The following is a 17,702-nucleotide window of genomic DNA, read 5'->3' as shown; positions in this document are numbered from 1 at the left end:
CATAACATCCATAAAGACTCTGGTTCCCTTTAGTGTTAATACTCCCTTGGTGCCATCTCTCATGTCATTCATCATTCTCTCATCAACTAATTAATTACCACAATCGCCTCCATCACTTGAGTAATGATGAAGGATATTTCAAGTTGAGAGTGGATAATTAATGTACAACAAAGAGGCAAGATGAGAGTGGAATCGTGAGCCTCAAAAGGCAAGACCTTATCTGTTATTTATTTTCTCGCTCCAAATCTTTCAGGGCCACATGGAGGCAAACATGCAGTCCAACACATTTCATCGCAAACTTTTACTTTGGTTAAATTCAATCTCATTCAGTCCTCACACACTTTTCCTTTATTCCCCCCCCACCCCCGCTTTACTTTTATCTCCTTCAGTCTTGAGTTATTACAAGAGAGCATAGAGCACACTCTATGATGTCAGGATTTGTGCCTACATGGATTTCTTTAAGTGCACTTTCCAAATAAATTTTTCCCACTCTCCTCCTTGTGTCCATCGGAGAGAGGAAACATAACACATGATCAGAGAGTCTCGCAGAGATCCCCTTTCATTCCCTCGCTCGCCTTCCTGCCACTGCCTGGGTAAGACAGAAATTTCACACCGCATGATCTGTTGCCTGTCATTACACGGCACAATCTAATTGGCTGGGCTTTTTCCCTCCACTGCTGTTATTCAAGGAGAGATGTCCACAGAAAAGGAGAGGCTGGAGTTTTGTTATAAAATCCCGCAGAGACATCCTTATTTGTGTCTCTGGCCAAATTATGTTAAATCCTGTGGGAGGAGAATTGGAACGCCCAGGAGACATTACTCGGCTAACAGGTAGCAAAATACCACTGCAAGTCCTGGGTAAATGATGCAATGAAATGCATGTTGTAAGTGCTTTCAGTCTGCATTAAACGCAGGTTTTATTCCAAGTTCGTTGTGAAGCCCCTTTTTAGCTTTAAAATCCATGCATATCCAAATACATCCATTTCACTGCACACACTCCTACACATACGGTTTCTTATGTGTACTTTCTTCAGGCATGCTATAGACAGTATGTGTGTGTTAGCTAGAAGTAGCAGTTATGCATGGCTGTACACAGATTCATAGCCTGGGTAAAAATAGCACACGCATACTGGACACCTAATGGAGGCAAGAGATGGACAATATGGCAGATCTGTAACAAGATGCTTTCATTCTCTATTACTGCCAAAGAGCATCACCGATCAGATGGTGTGAAAAATCCTCTTTGACCTGTCCCAGCCACAGCAATATGCTGTATAGTAGAGTACACAAATGAAGCAGCAACAGACACAGTGAAGCACCAGAAATAAATGCAGAAACATATCGATCAGAGGACGAGGTCAGATTTGCCAACAATCAGAGTGTTAACTGCCACGGAAGTGAAATAGCAAACTACTGTGGGATGCTGAGCGGTTAAGAGGAGGTAGATTGAAAAGAAAAATCCAAATGTGGCGGAGGAAGAGCGTCGATGGAGATTAAGTGAAAGAATGGGTGGATTGACTTTCAAAGGCCTCCGAACCAGATGAGGTGATAGGAATGAAGGGAAGGCTAATACGAGTTACAGGGATTTATTTTATGTTTCTTCACTGCCGAGTCTTTTTCTTACAAAGCTCAAAGATAATTTCCAAAAAGTAATCTTGGAGCCTACAACTTTAATCCTACTGATATGATTAGGTTCTTGGCATCTTATGAAATGATCTCAACCCTTTTTATAAGGATCTGAAATTTGGTAATGAAAGTCAAAGGTAAACAGATTAAAGATATTGCAGTTTGGATTGAATGTCACATTTTGATCTTATTTAAAATTTCTTGTCAAACACAATAAAAAAAGAGTCAACTTTTATCTTTAGAAGGTATTAGCCTTTAAACATAACTTTAGCCAACTTCTAACAAAGCTGAAAAAAAGAGAAGGACTTTGACTTGCGGTGCTACTGGCTTATTGTCGTACTTGTGGTATTATTATTAGAGCAAATGGAAACTGAAGCATTAAATGGAAAAAAAAACAAAACAAAAAAAACACTGGAGCTTTATAATGTGTGCTGGGAATGAAAAGGTGAGCCGAAAATGCAATGTTGTGTTAAAATCATAATCCATTGTTGCAAACAGTAAGGCAATAAGCAGAGCAAATAATCAAGGTCCAGGTTACTTAGTAATCAATTGGTTGCATAGTGACTAAAGTGATCCAGGGATGGAGACGAGAGTCACAATAACAGCAAACAAAACAGAACAGCAAAACAGACGCATGAGAGGGTATTCTTGTCTCAGATGACTGCTATCTCGCATAGAAGACAGCCCCTTTTGTTTTGCAATGCCTCATTGTGTGGCATCTTTGAAATCCACAAGGGCCTGTTACACAGCATTCATTTTGTTTCATCACTCGCACAAAGCCCTGACTGATATTATTTGAGATAGTTTGTTTCAGGTACAATGAGAGTAATTATTCAGTGCTGCACTGAGAAAACAGAGAGTACCGACAGAAAGTAAGCAAGATTACTGGCAATGATACGATATTACAGCAAATTACTAATAAAAATACACAAATAATGGCTTTTTTTTTTTTCTTTTTTTTTTTTTTTGTATGATCACAGCCACATGTCATGAGTACATCCCTCCTGGATGATGCATTGGTGTTTGGAGCTTTTGCTGGTAAATGAGTTAGAGTGGCACGGGGCTGTGATAAACACAAACACAGCCCTGTCTTTGGTCAAGGTCGCTCGTGGTAACAGCATCAGAACGAGAGAAAAACATGGGTTTGAGTCCGTTAATGAGAAAATATTAAAGTCAGCGTGGCGACCATCCAAGGCGCTCGTGTGTCCCCAGAAAAGGGCAGCAAAGAGCAGTTCTCAAGGGGAGACGTATCCTGCTCTTTTTGTTTTTTGTAGCCAACTCCAAAGTATTCAGGTAGAGTGGGGCTGGTGTCCATCAGTGGCCTCGGTCATGCATGTAGACTATAGTACGCTCCTGTTCACTGCAGCCCTGCCACTGTTCCCGGCTATCACATCCATGCTTTTTTTTTTTTTTTCTCCTCCAGCACAGATTCTTCTCAGAAGGCAGATCTATCCACTCGGTCACTGCTCTACATCTGTACAAGATCTGAAAATATTGATTAGGTGATAATTAAATTGTCCACCCCAGCTTGATATGGATTAATAATTGCCCACTAATGCCCCCCTGACATTTTTTTTGCATCGACTCAATACTGTTTGCAGGGGCGCACTGATAATTATGACGGTCGGTATTCTTCATTTTGTCCCTAATGAGACCAATCTGAGTTGGCTAGACTTTTGCCTAAGAATTAGAAAGGAGTGAAAAGGGAGAGAGAGAGGGAGGGATAGATTTTCTCTTAGCCCTCATTACTCAGTACTTTGGGACTTATCACGGATATGCAGTATTTCCTTGTTTTACGGGAACATTTCTTGTCTTACAAACCTTATTTGTTTCTGTGTGTAATCAGCGCTTTGTCAGATTAAGCATAAACTGTCATACTGGGTGGATGTAAATCCCGTTAAGAGGACATCTTTGGACAAACAACAGCACCACTAGGAGTACTATAAATACTGAGATGAGAAGGTGGTATGGGCATCGGGCCACATCGCTGCTTCGACTTCCTCACTGCCATCTGTGAGTGTTCCTCCTCTGGCATTCTCACAAAGGCCTTTTGTGCAATTTTTCCCTTTGTCCCTGTTTGCTAGGTTTAATTAGGTTATTTACTTGAGTCTCACCTCCCAGTGTTTCATTATAGTGGTCATTGCAGATAGGGCTTCACACAGGGCAGGGGCAGATAAAAAGTTAGGACAAAAGATGATAAATGTTGCGAGCGGGGACCGGAATGCAATCTGGCCGCCACGATGCAGAGATGTTCTAATGGCTTCCCAGCAAGGAAGGGGGAAGGCACTGTCGAGATGGCAACGTGATAAATGGCGCTGGGATGGCTGTAAGGACTGTAGGCACAACAAAGAAAAAGAAGAGAGTCATGGAAGGAGAAAAAACGAAGATGACCAAAAAATGGAATCTAATTAATCTGGACTTGGTTCCCCCTCCTGACAAATTCAGCGCAGGAGAAGAGGAAGGGAAATTGTTTTTAGGAATCGCCCCCCCCCCAACCAGCCTCCACCCTCCCTACTCCTGCTTTCCACCCTGGTTGAAAAGGCAAAGGGACGTATGGGTTGTGACAATGCTCCTGCACCTGTGGAATGATTAATGACAGCCAACTCGCCTTGTACGCCGCAGAGTGAAAATATCTGCTGCAAAAACACACCAAGGAGAAATCGGTTATAAACATAATTCTTCTGCCATTTAACGCTACATTACACAAATGTAGGTTTTAGAACTCCTTTAAGGGTAAACAATGATCATTGTGGACTTTCTCTAAAGTATACAATGCTGCATTCTCTGGGCTGGATTAACTACCCAGTTGGCTTCTCAATGGTGAAATGTACCACATTACACAGAGTGTAATGTGATTACTATAGAAAATGGACAGACAAAAGAGAGCATGAAAGAGGAATGGGAAGAAAAAGCCTCTCATAAGTGGATGAATGGGTGGATAAAACTGCATTAGTGGCAATATCTGATTCAATGAGATGCATTTTGAAGCGATGTCAGTACTTTTTAGATGTTCAAGTGTTCAGGGAAACTAATTTACAAGCCATATCCAGGTTCAATTCATATGCAGAAGACTGGGCAATTTATGGATATAGTTTTTAACCAACTATTAATTATAGATGGAAATTATACTTTACATCGCCTATGTGATCTTACATCTGAATTGTACGCATGTAATGATTCAGATGGATATATCGTGCCCCTTTAAAGGACACTTATTTGATGCAATAGGCTCAGCTGTGTTACTAACCACCTCTTCAGGTTGAAAATCCATCACTGCGTTCACTCGAAGTACTTAAGTGCACTAGATTTCCTCGAATATTCATGAAGTTAACAATCACACTCATTCGATGTGCAGGTTTACTAGTTATCCTTTAATCTATGTGAGGAAACAAATGGAGTCATAACTTAGGATCATAGTACCTGGGGGCATTTTGAGACAATGTCACTGGCTTTTTACTCTCTCTCTCTCTCTCTCTCTCTCTCTCTCTCTCTCTCTCTCTCTCTCTTGCAGTTTCACTGCCACATTAAAAGCCAATAACCGCAGCCATCAATCAGAGTTGAGCTTTTAGAATAATCTAGATAAGTGTGAATTTTTTTTTATTGTAGATAGATAGATCTTTTAAAGGGAAATTTCTCTTCTCCAACTTATTGATGTATGTTCACAAGCTCATTGTTTCGACCCACAAATAAATGTACAGTCTGTAGAGCACTTCTCTTCGCATACTTATGTACATATTCTTAATACACACATAAAGGCCACACATTTGCTTGCCCAGTGGACTAAAGCCCATTACTGCTGGCAAACATTTGCACTTGAGGCCAGCGCCTTTGTGTACCCTCTCTCTCTCTCTCTCTCTCTCTCTCTCTCTCTCTCTGTCAACTGAGGGTCAGTTTGGCGAAGGGTGAAAAGGACTTAGAAGAGAAGCGTAACCAACTTCATCAGTCCAAAGGCCACATCTCCGGGCCCCAACGGCCTTTTAGCCTGAGGAGAGTCCTCAGCTTTAGAAATCTACCTGGTTTTTTTCCCCCCAGCCTCCAAGAAAATGGATTTAAATTGAACAGATGTGGAAAGATATAGTACACATGACCGATGAAAAGCGTTTTTTTTTGGTATTTCATCACATCACATTTCATTACAATTAATATCCTCGTGAGGTCATTAATAGTGTTCAGCGTCCTTTTGTTTGGTTTCTCTTTTTTCTTTGTTTTTCAAATTGCAACCGGTGGTGTAATTCACCCCTCTGATTGTTTTCACTTTAACTATCTCTACAGTGATGCAAATATTTCCAAGGTTAAAGCAATTATATTTCATTAATTACAATATGCAAGCAGGACTTCAATGAAAAATTTAGGCCATTTTCAAAAAAAGTGAAACATTGTGGAACCAGATGTGTGATTTTATGGTACACTGCACAGATGTGTATGGAACAGGTTGGTGATTATGACAAATGTGAATACAGCTAAAAAAAAAAAAATGGGGCTCAAGAGCAGAGTGTCTATTAAAACCCACCCACTGTAAGCAGACAGAAACACAGTCATACGCTTTACCTTTCCACCCATCTTCCGCTTCAACGTCCCCACATCTTCACACATCAAGGAAGAGCCTTTTAAAAATGCTGTGAAGCACTTAATTTCACTGGATTATTTTAATTATGTCCCCTGAGGCTTCTTGTTTTTTTGCTCCTGGGGTGACATTGCACTGTTTGCCTCAAAGTAAAAAAAAAAAAAACATCCGCCATCCTGACCCTGATACCACCCGCCCTCATTTGTTTCCCATCTGTAGCTCTTCAAAGACACACACGCACGCGCACGCACGCACGCGCACGCACGCACACACACACACGCACGCACGCACGCACACGCACGCACGCACACAAGAACAAACACAACGGTTTTCTTCAGGGGCTTGCAATTAAGAATTCAAAGACCTCAACTTAGATTTACTGCATGTGGTCTAGTCGGAGACATATTAATAATGTGTAGCTGACAAAAACAACCCACGAATACACAAGTCACGTGTTATCCTGCAGTAGTGCATGTCACTAAGTTCAATTTAGAGAAACATTAAGATTAATAATTCAAATTCAGTTCATTTGGACAAATTCCAGGTCCATGATGGATCTGAGATCTTCTCACACAGTATGACCCTCCAGACCTCTCAGATCAGCTGGTTCTGGTCTACGGAAGCTTCCTATAGTTAGCAGTGAACACGGTTTAGATGCTTTTAGCTTCTACGCTGCTCACAACTGACACAAAGAATAAACGCAATACTTTTAAATCTAGCTTGACGATGCATCTGTTTGCAATTGCTTTTAGTCACACATCAAAGCTGCACTTTACATCATTTACACATTAATTATTTACATTTTTATACAATTTTAAGTGTTGTATTTTTCTCCTCCTTTTACTTTTTTGGTCGTATGCTTCTGTTCACTGTGTAAAGATCTTTAAATATCCCTGTGTATGAAATGTGCTACATAAATGAACGTGTCTTGCCCCAGAAGGTTACTGACAATTTCCTGAATGCTTTCATGCCACTGCACTCTGACAGATCACACTCAAGTGTTGGCTTCAGATAGGAAAAGGTGATCTTTACCTCAGAAACGTTTCAATTACTCATAATCATTTTTCTCCCTCTCTTTTATATGCAATGCTATTCCTTCACTGCTGCATAAAATTAGTGGCCTGTGAAAGGTCACTTTGGTCCTTCAGTGACTGTTTGTGGTACCTCCCCTACATATTCTTTGTCCCAGTAAAAAAAAAAAAAAATTGGTCTGAGGATAGCCATGACGTCAGCTCTTTATAGAGAACAGTGTGCAGGGATGCACATTGCACCTTTTGGTTGTTTTAAAATAAATAATATTGTTTTAATTGTAGTTTCATAGTTTTAGATTGTTTATTACGTTTACCCCCTTAACCTTAGAATATAAAACAAAACAAAAATGGGTAAAACGTGATGGTTAGATGTGAAGAAATTAGTATTAGAGCCCTATTTATTCGTACCAAAAAGCTTGGTTTTGGTGTAACCTGGTTTGCTGAACTCCGGAACATTTACAGGGTGGCTGAAAGCTGCTGAAAGGAAGCCAGTTGTCATCTTGGAGGATTGCTGGAGCATGGGGCTAGTTTGTCTGTAAGCGCTTGAGAAAACACAGTGCAGGGAATGTGTCACTTCTTATGGCCTGACAACTGGCATCCATCGGAAATGGCTTGGCACTACTTATCCATAAAATTAGAGTCTGTTTAAATATACAATGTCGAATCCACGGAATGATTTGCTACATAATCCATCTCTGCTCCTGCGGAGACAAATATGAGGCAAGCTTTTCCGCTCCGTGGTTGAGGGCAAAGACAATTATGTGAAGTTTATACTATAAAGAAATAGGACAGGCCCAAGCATAGTTTAATTCTCTCTTGGTTACAGCTAGTCGAATATGTTGCTTATTTGATTTTCCATTCCACTGTTCCCATCTATATCTTTTGATTTGTGCTACATGTCGTGGAAAGCTGGCAGCTTTGGAGATAGTCATCTGCAAATGCAGTCATGGTGATATTTTCTTGTCAATCTCACGTAAAATCTACATCATGTGTGTAGTAGAAGCATCAGAATCGCACACAACCATGTTCCCTCACTATCTACACATTGGCACTAATCTGACATGGCCAAAGCCTGTTTATCACTTTTGCCATTTTTACCATCTTTTCAAGTCCGTGCAGCCTCAACATGATAACTATTGGCCATTTTGCTGCAGCACTGCCATTTAATGAATCGTTCCATTGCCTAGTGGATAACAGAATGAACAAATGGCTTTCTGTGTTAGTCGCTGCCACTGCCTATCCTATCAGATAATTAACTTTTTGCAAATAGAGTGCGCTGACTACCAAACAGAGTAAGCCTGCACAATTAGAATAACTTATCTATGTTCTTTCTTTTTCCCAGACGTTAGAGGAAAAACAAACAAGACAAACAAATCCAAATTTCATACTTCTTGCTTGACTGTTTTTTTTTTTCCTCAAATGGCCACACACGAATCGGCCCCGGATTTGTGTATTCATACACAAATGAACAAATAATGAATGAGCGGAGATGAAATGAAGTCTTGGCCACTGTATTATTTTGCATTGCCGTTTGACAAGACGATGCCCAGATGTTCAGAATTTCTAGCAGGAGGGTCTGGCGTTTTCCACTTCCCTCCTCCTCTTCTTCACTCTTTTTCCTATGTATTTTTTATTTATTTATTTCACAGGCGGACGCTCTCACACCGACAGTGGTGCAATACAATATTTATACGTTTCCTTCTGTTTGGTTTCCACCGCAAAGGGAGGTGTGCTTTCATGTGTCTGATTTGCCACAGCAGCGACTCAGTTCCAGCTTTTAAAGTGTTGGGGGCCGTTTGAACAAAGCCATCTGTTTGAGTGGGCCGTTTTATTAAGTGACAAACTGGATCCCTCTACCTCGCTAATGTGTCCCGTGGGAGATGGCGGGAGCTAGTGTTCGTGTGTGTGTCTGGCAGAGAGACAAACACGGTAAGAGAGAGAAGTAGAGAGGGCGCAAGTTTTCATCTGCAAATATCATAATAGACCACAGAAGAGACGACATGGCCAATGCAGCTGTCATTCCACAACTGAAAGGTCTTTGCCTTTATGAATCTACAATGATAATTGAATAGGGAGCCTTTCAACTTCCATCTCATCACATGAAACGCGAGCTAGGAAGCCCAGCACTGTTCCATAAATAACCATTTATACTTATTTAATGGAACCTTCCGCAATTTTCTGTTGTCCCACGTCCCTCGATTTATTCATGTCCTTCTCCCATTTGCAATTCTCCCTCCATTCAGCGAGAATATTCTAACACCCTTGAGGGTGTGTGTCTGTGTATGTGTGCACATGTGCATGATAGGTTGCGCCTGTGCACCTCTGGAGCCTTATTCCTCCCCTGTCTTGTCAGAGAATCTGTCAGTGCATTGAATGTGGGACAGGAGCATTAGCCATTCTTTTTGAAGCTGTTGCTGTTGTCTGTGCAAAAGTGCCCTTGCTCCTACAGAGTTATACCCAGAAGCTCAGGCCTTCCATAAAAGCGCCACTGAGCATGAGTAATACACACTGACTGGGGTTAAGAAAGTCCCATTGGAATATGATTTTTGCAACCTTAGTCACTGGGCTGAATATTTGGCAAAGAGAATCCACGAGAGAGTTTGTGTATTATAATGCCTGCTGTAGTTTTCCTGCCTTTGAAGCCATGTTGTAAGTGATCATATGCATTTATTTATTCACAGTAGACTCTGTGCAGCTTAGGAGCCAAATAAGAGAGCCTGACCATATCTCAAAATAGACCTGCAGCCCCTACTATCTGTAAGCAGTCTCAATATTAACGTGTCATTAAGCTGCATTCTTGTATATTCTATTAAATTAGTTTTACATAATGACTGTTTGGAATTTTGCTCAGAGAGCACATTTAAGCGGTTAGGAAGAGGGAGCAGTGTGGGAGAAGGCTTGTATTATGAACTTCATTATGTGTGACAAGCAGCACAATATTGATGGAAGAGTGGGTCCCCATCATTTCACTGCATTAAAACCTCTGCAGTGAATTAATGTACTATTCCTGATCCAGTAATTAACAATCATTCGGGGGCCATATCCCTTTTCAAGTAATCACTAATTGCAATAAGAATTTCAGATTCCATTTAAGGCAAGATTACCGATGAGCATGCAATGCAAATCAGCCAACAGTTCTAATTAAGCTCCGATTCTTTTTCTTTCTTTCTGCCTAGACCCTTTGTGAGCTCATACAATGTGGAGTTTGTTTCCTCTGCATTACAAAAGACATTTTTTTTTTATCATTATGCTGCAGATAGAGAGCTGTGTAATGCCCCAAGAAAATAATTTCTGCTTGTGTTTGTTCAAATGATTAGCATGTGTGGTTTATCTTCGCTCTAATTTTGTTCAATGCTTTTTCATTGTTTATCTCTCTCTTAGCGTGCCGGTTTTCTTTTTGGTATGCGAGGTCAGATTTTCTGAACTCTGTATAGGCAGTTAATTAATCCATAGAGTGGCTGTGAACATACGCAGCTGCATTTAAAATCACCAACAAACCCACCTGTCTCTACCTTTCTGGACTTAACTACAACGATAAAGATACTGCTGCTGTTTGGCTCACAGAACACTTAAAAGGATTATATGATGTCAAATGTCCAAAGTGTACAGTATATCCTGCATGCGTCACTTTTACCCTGGCCCAACATTAGCAGCCCCTTCCAGTCCAATTTGCATCGCTTGCTGCCATTGTGACAATTCATCAATATCACAGAACTGATATGCTGCGGCTTAAAGATGTCGAATGAGGTTAATGGCATCTTTAAATGCTCCTTTCTTCCACCCGTATGTCCAAAATGGAGCACGGTATTTGCAGACTGCCACCCAATGTGTTAGGATTAATTATCGCCCTCCACAACCCCACCTCACCCTGCAAGTTAAAGATTCAGAGAGGAAATGGCCCCTTTCATGCAAATTAAATTGAATATGTCAGTCAGTATAATTGTGAAAACCGAGTCGTCTTGGACTGGTGTCTGTGCCGAATAGAAGTTCCAACTAAAAGTCATTTTAATAATGTTCTTCTCTCCACTCTTTGATTCATGCTCTTTAATGGCTTGGCAGATCAAACTTAAGTCCATGGAGGGATCCCGATGACTTGAAAAGTTCTGGCCATTGTGAATGAAACCCAGACTCGAGTCTCTTTGAGAAAAGCGTTTAAATGCAATGTTTGGCGACGAGTTAAGCCAATATCAAACAAGCTCGTAATGAATGCAGATCCGCAAGATGCTCTGAACCAAACTATGACGACAGAAAAATATGAAATCATTGGTCCCAGTCTTCACAGTTAAACCTTCCACTCAATTTATAGTCTGACCCTCCAACAGGTGCTTAATGTGGAGGCTTTTTATTTACTGCCAGTCCAAATTTGCACAGCTATGTGCAAAGTACAGGATTTGGTTTAATGATCTGTTCTGCCCACATTTTACTGATGGTTTCTATTTAGATTTGAATTTGCTTTTCCAAAATAACAATTAGTATTCACTTAATAAACATATTCTGATTTGGCTTTTAGTTCTAGTGTTAATCTGGAAGGAAAAACAAATAATAAAAAAACTGGTCCATTTTTATTTCAGTTCAAAGCCTCCACTGCTGTCTTCCGTTTTTTCAACATCCAAGTTTGACCAAATAAAGTCATTGGTAGGAGTTTTTCTTTCCAACTGCTTTCCCCCTAATCTTGCTGATTTGGACTGGTATTTATTTTAGACATATCTGCCTTTGTCAAAAATATGCTTGAATAATTATTGGGTTTTCTTTTTCAAATTAGATCCACGAACACAGTTACCAGACTTTAAACATGTTCTTTTTATCTCTCTGGTAATGTATTAAAAATAATATATTTAGTATGTTTTTTTTAACTGATAGTATATCTGTTCCGTAAGTCAAAAATTTGAATAATTGTTGTATATTATGAATGCTGACATTTGCATGGGAGTGAAGAGAAAAACTTTTAGCCAGAGCCTGGAGGAGAAAAGGTCAATGTGCCTGCCATAGTGTAGTGCAGGCATTTTAGGATAATTACCTAAAGCAACCTGATGGATGGAGCAGACCAATTTATTTAAATGGTGTAAGCATTTTACAAATTAAACACAAGAAAAGTATACGTATGATCGTGTACAGTAGTAGCAACTAATACTTTTCATCTTCAGCCCACATTGTGAAAGGCTTCCAATTTTCATTTATTTTTATGAAAAAAACGATATTTAAAGTCATGAAAGAGTCTGCCCCCTCAGCCCCGTGGACATGGATGTTCTGAAGAACAGTAAAGCCGTTAACTTAGACACCGAATTATTAACGTGGCATTGATCCATGAGAAATGGAGCAGTGGGATGCTCTGAAGAGCTTCCTCTTTTCTTGTAGCAACGAATGAGCAAGGCTACATAAAGACCACAGGAGAGGGCAGTCACAGGCCCATGTCACTAAACTTTCAGCTTGTGACAGATTTTACACTTATCATTTGTTTGCTGGTGACATCTTTGTACTGAATCAACAGGTGCCGAGAAACAGTATTAATTCATGTAGATTATGGTGACGTCTCAAATGAGATGCACACAAGCAGCTGAGGTAAAAGGATCCTCTTTCAATTTAGACTCATTTTCAAAACAATGCCCACACACTATTCCCAATGCCATTCCATGTTAATTAAATTAATCTTTATTCAAATTAACATGATTACAGGCAAACAAATGGCAAATAAATCTTGCTACTTTCTTAGTGGAGGCTTTTCACTGTAGTGGATGTTGTAATTTTCTGTTACGATCACTGAAAAATCTGGGCTCCGTGGTGAGGCTTCTTTATGGTGCATGAGTTTGCACAATGTTTGTTCACAGACCGTATCTTTTTATTCGCTGTCAAGGTTCTAGTCGTGGCATTGTTCGGATAAAACTGAGGTTTCAATCAGCCTCTGTCTACCTGAAGCCATACGAGGAGTCTACCAAAATGGATGTTTGTCAGCGGCAGACCTAAAATGGGGGCATGATGGTGATATCAGCGGCCATGTCTGTGAAAACACCATTACCTCCATGTCACGCCTCAATCACTCCCCATTGTGCGATGACTCCCCTCCCGCCCCACACCACCGCCCGCCTCCCCTCACCTCCAGAGCTGATCTCCCGTACATGTCGTAGAAGTCTATTACAGCCAGCATTGGGAGACGCATCGAGCCATAATGGATTGTCCCGGAGCAAAAACAGCCCCAATAGCATATCAATTACCCATCAGCACCCTCTTGGCTGGATGCCAACGTGCACCACACCCCAGCCAAGTGAATGAGATTAGGTGCAAATGCAGATATAATAGTGCTTTTTGCCACGTACAAATTACACAGTCAACACTCAACTCTGCTGCCCACCTGTCGGATCTGTCAGCTGGTGAATGAGAGAAAGACTCGGAGAACTCTGTGTGTGTGTGTGTGTGTGTGTGTGGGGGGGGGGGGGGGGGGGGGGGGTTGTTAATGTCTGTGTGCAGTGGAGGCTTTGTGCCTGTCATGAGGAAATCAGGTGATTTCCCAGACTCATTTGCCCAGTGGAAACCCAGCTGCTTGCCTGTTTATCTGTTCGCCCTTTTGATTGCTGGCCACACATCTTATGTCACCTCCCCGCGAATCCTGCAGGTTAATTTGTCCCCTCGCCCGGAGTGCCGCCGCCACCGGGCAGTACAATCTGGGAGGGGAAATCAGTCGGCGCACAGGCAGCCACGCGAACAAGCACAATGACACATTCTCACACACACAGATGAGGTGGTTCAGATGGTTGGCATTACTGCAGCTGTGTGGCCCCTAATGGCCCGCTGAAGTGATTGATAAAAGGCAAACAGTTGCTCTGTGGGGGGACAGATGGAGCTGCACCTCCCACTGAAGCTGGCACTTAAGCTTCACAGGCAAATACTGGGAGCGGGGGTCTGACTTAGCACTTTGACATTATTGCTATTGAAATTATAAGAGCCTTGATCATCATGATAAAGCTGGGATGTAAATCTCACAATCAAAATCTCATCAGGGAGAGACGAGTTCCTTTGATTACTAATCGCTTTCATGTGTTTTGATTTTTCTGCGATTGTAATGGAGACATCAGCTCGTGAACAGGAGCAGATTGTCCTGGGGGGGGAGGAAAAAAAACAGAACAAAATTTTTGGAAATGAAAGAAAATAGAGAATTGTCATAACGTCTGACAAAGCCCGAGTTGTATTGGGGAAGAGTTTCACCGTAATTCTAAAAATCAAACTGTAGGAACGGAGTGGTGAGCCTTCTCACTGTTGTGAAAATCAGAGCCAAATAGTCGCGTACAGGGCTGGAAAAGCCACCGGAGGAGATGGAAACGTCCGTGCGATGTCCACACAAAGCAAACACTGTTCCCCTCGGCTATTCTCTCACCTCAGCTCCCCCACATTTTTAACATTTTTGATCCTCATTTTCTTTACACTTGACTTGTTGTGCTGAATTAAAGGACCAATTAGGAGCAACAGAATGCTCACACTGACAATCAGAGCATTTTGAGGCACTTATCAGGTGCATGTCTCATTTGCGTGGGGCACCACCACCGTTCCAGTTGGTGCTGTTGTAGAGATTAGTGACGTGTGCAAGTGAACTGATAGACAAGCTTATGTTTCTCTAAAAAATAACTTTGGGAAATGTCAGCATACGTTGTGAGAAAAAAAATATGAAGAACCAATGCAGACACAATTAGCGTTTCACTTTTTTATGAAAAACAAATGATGATCCGAGATAAGCTCTTTTCTTCCTTTTCAGAACTTTTTCCCTCATTTAGCAGCATGGGAAATGTGTTATTCAATCACAAGTTACTACAACTACATAGTTACAAGGCAAAGGCTTTAAAAAAAGAGTGAATTGGTTTGTAATCTTGTTTGTGACCTGCATTGAGAACAAAATTCACAGTTATCACGACAACAATGTTTACGGCCACAGAAGTAAGACGCTGTCTTTCTTAGTTGGTGGTCTTGACACAAGTCAAGCTCTTTTTCAGTATAAATACCTCACACCCAAACCAAAATTTCCATTTTTAGAACATGACAAACAAAGTATAATGTTTTTATATCCCTTCTTTCTTTCCTACAACAAATACTTTCCCATTAAATCTCAGCCAGTCATCCTTCAGTAAAGCTACTTAGAAAATACTTCCAGGGTCAAGATAATATGTTTTGTACATTCTGCTCCCAACACCTCTGTCCTTTTACTTCTGATCTCAGCAGCTGATCATCTGTTTCCACTTGCACAGTAAAGTCAATATAATCTCTTGTCTTGATCTCCAAGGAAAATCCTCTTACAGGCCACATGCTTAAATTTGTAACTTTGTTACTTTCAAGTGTGTGTGGCTTGATAAAACAGATGAATTGCTCCGTCTGCAATGCTTAACACGCACACTAACTATTTTTTTTTGTTATCTGTTATTCTATTCCTGTCTCTCTCCAGCACCACCAAAGTTTTTAAGAACCCCCAATGACCAAACAGGCGTGCAGGGAGGTGTGGCATCCTTCATCTGCCAAGCCACAGGAGATCCACGGCCGAAGATTGTGTGGAACAAGAAGGGGAAGAAAGTCAGCAACCAGAGATTTGAGGTATTAGGTCTATTGTTCTGATGTAAAATGCTCGACAAAACTGGAATGCTTCAGCACTGCTTTTGGCTCTGCTCGCACATAATCCATCGCGCCAAGCCCCGCTCGCTTGCTTTTCGCCCTGACTTGCCACCACGCATTAGCAGATCCTAATAATCATGCTGGCCAGGCTTTTAAACATGCATGAGTTCTAATGAGCAAGTACACAAAATAATATCTGGGGACAAATTTGGAATCAAATAAAAGACAAGGAAAGAGCAATTGGATGGATGAAAAAACAACAACTTGTGGTGTGACCCAGATACCTACATTAGCATTACGCCACATTTGCCAGCTTCATGCAAAGTGAAAGGGAAAGTAGCGCTTTCACTTCCCTATATCCTTTTGCTTTGTGGCATCTTTAGCCAATGCATGTCCAACTCTCCTTATTTTGGCTGAAGCTTTGATTCCTGGTCAGCTTTAATCTGCACTTGGGCTCAAAACCCATGAGAAATAACACATCATCATAGAACGCTGATAAGATTTCTATTAAATTTTGTGTCAGTCCAAGGGACTATCATGATGTCGCTTTTTTTTTTTTCACCTCGCTGCTCGAGATGTCATATTTGCTTGCTACTACACAGCAGCGACGGCTTAACGGAGCTCCGAACCCTCTTCCCACCTCGTCTCTGCGTCTCACGCCCACAGAAATCTAATCTTATCAGAGTTCATCGCGTTTGCATCGCACGTTGTGCTGAATGCTAACACACCCGCTTCCATCCCTTCATTGCCTCACAGGGCTTGGTGGCTGCCGCCATTCGGCACTCATTCAATCACGCACTGCCGCCTCATCTTCTAACAAAAACCCATTTCCTCTTAGACGTCTTACAACTTCCTTTCTAATTTGCTCTTCGGGTTTGACTAAGAAAGGAAGCTGTTTTTACCATCACCCGCTGACAGCTTGAATGCCGACACCGCTGCAGCTTGGCCGATGAAATGTTAAAGTGATTTTTAACCAACACATGCTCGGATATATTGTGAACTTTGAAACTGTTGGTAGGCCTCGGTGTGTTTGTGTGTGCGAGTGTTTGCGTACGCGTGTGTGTGTGTGTGTGTGCGCGCGTATGTATGGAGAAGGGGTCTCAGGCCTATCTTTATTCAAATCTACCTCTATGCTTAAAAGACATTGAGTTATGACACAGGGCTTTCTAAAATCAGTGAGTATACAACACGTAGCATGCAAAAAAATAGCTGAATAAGCTACAATAAACACCCGTTTGTGAGCATTTTTATGTGTCGTTCGTCCAAAACAGTCGGTCCTGTCTTTTGTACCACTATCTCACCTCATGGTACAACTGTTTGTAACCGTTTATCAAGCCACCTTTAACTGTTCGTGCTTGTTTCTGTCCCATCGACACAACTCCGTGTGATAATAGAGTGTTAACTTTAAGAGTGGGACACATTCAGAAAATTTACTCCACAACCCCGATATCCAAGCGAAAAATTGTCAGACCAAAATAACCTCCCCATTCTTAAAGTTAGTCAGCCACATCAAATATTTTACAAGCCAATGCATCGAGTTAGATTGTACTTTAGGTATAGTTCATTTACCAGAAGACAGCACGTCTGAACATAAGACACTACATAACAACAACCAATCAGCTATGTTTCTGGAAATCAAATACTGACAGTACCTACATATTGTCTATAAGCCATCCAATACAGATCCTGAAGTTAGTGTTTGTACATGAACAGTATGCACAGTAACAACAATATTCACAAATGAACACAAAGTCAATAGAGTTCAATGTAAGGGAGGCAGCAGCTTTAGTTTCTGTCATCGAAAGCACATTGTGTCAGTCCTCATCAATGTTGTTTAGACAAATGTCCTCGACAGTCTTGTTTTTTTTTGTTTGTTGGTTTGTTTGTTTGTTTGG

At 41.2% G+C, this 17,702-nt stretch overlaps 1 protein-coding gene across 39 annotated transcripts in view; it reads left to right on the top strand.

Annotated features, from left to right (window-relative positions):
- The window catches only part of LOC138210910 (receptor-type tyrosine-protein phosphatase delta-like), a 348,424-nt gene that overhangs the window by 262,946 nt on the left and 67,776 nt on the right, over positions 1-17,702 (top strand). For all 39 annotated transcript variants that reach the window (XM_069170312.1, XM_069170313.1, XM_069170306.1 and 36 more), the window contains one exon: positions 15,644-15,789. In XM_069170312.1, the coding sequence (XP_069026413.1) occupies positions 15,644-15,789 (146 nt within the window). The remainder of the gene's footprint in view (positions 1-15,643; positions 15,790-17,702) is intronic.

This window comes from Embiotoca jacksoni, unplaced genomic scaffold (genome assembly GCF_022577435.1).
Source record: "Embiotoca jacksoni isolate LCO1_2020_lvr unplaced genomic scaffold, fEmbJac1.0.p SCAF_49, whole genome shotgun sequence".
NCBI classification, from domain to species: Eukaryota; Metazoa; Chordata; class Actinopteri; family Embiotocidae; genus Embiotoca; species Embiotoca jacksoni.
Note: the sequence above shows the minus strand (reverse complement) of the source record. Positions and strands in the feature narration are given on the sequence as shown.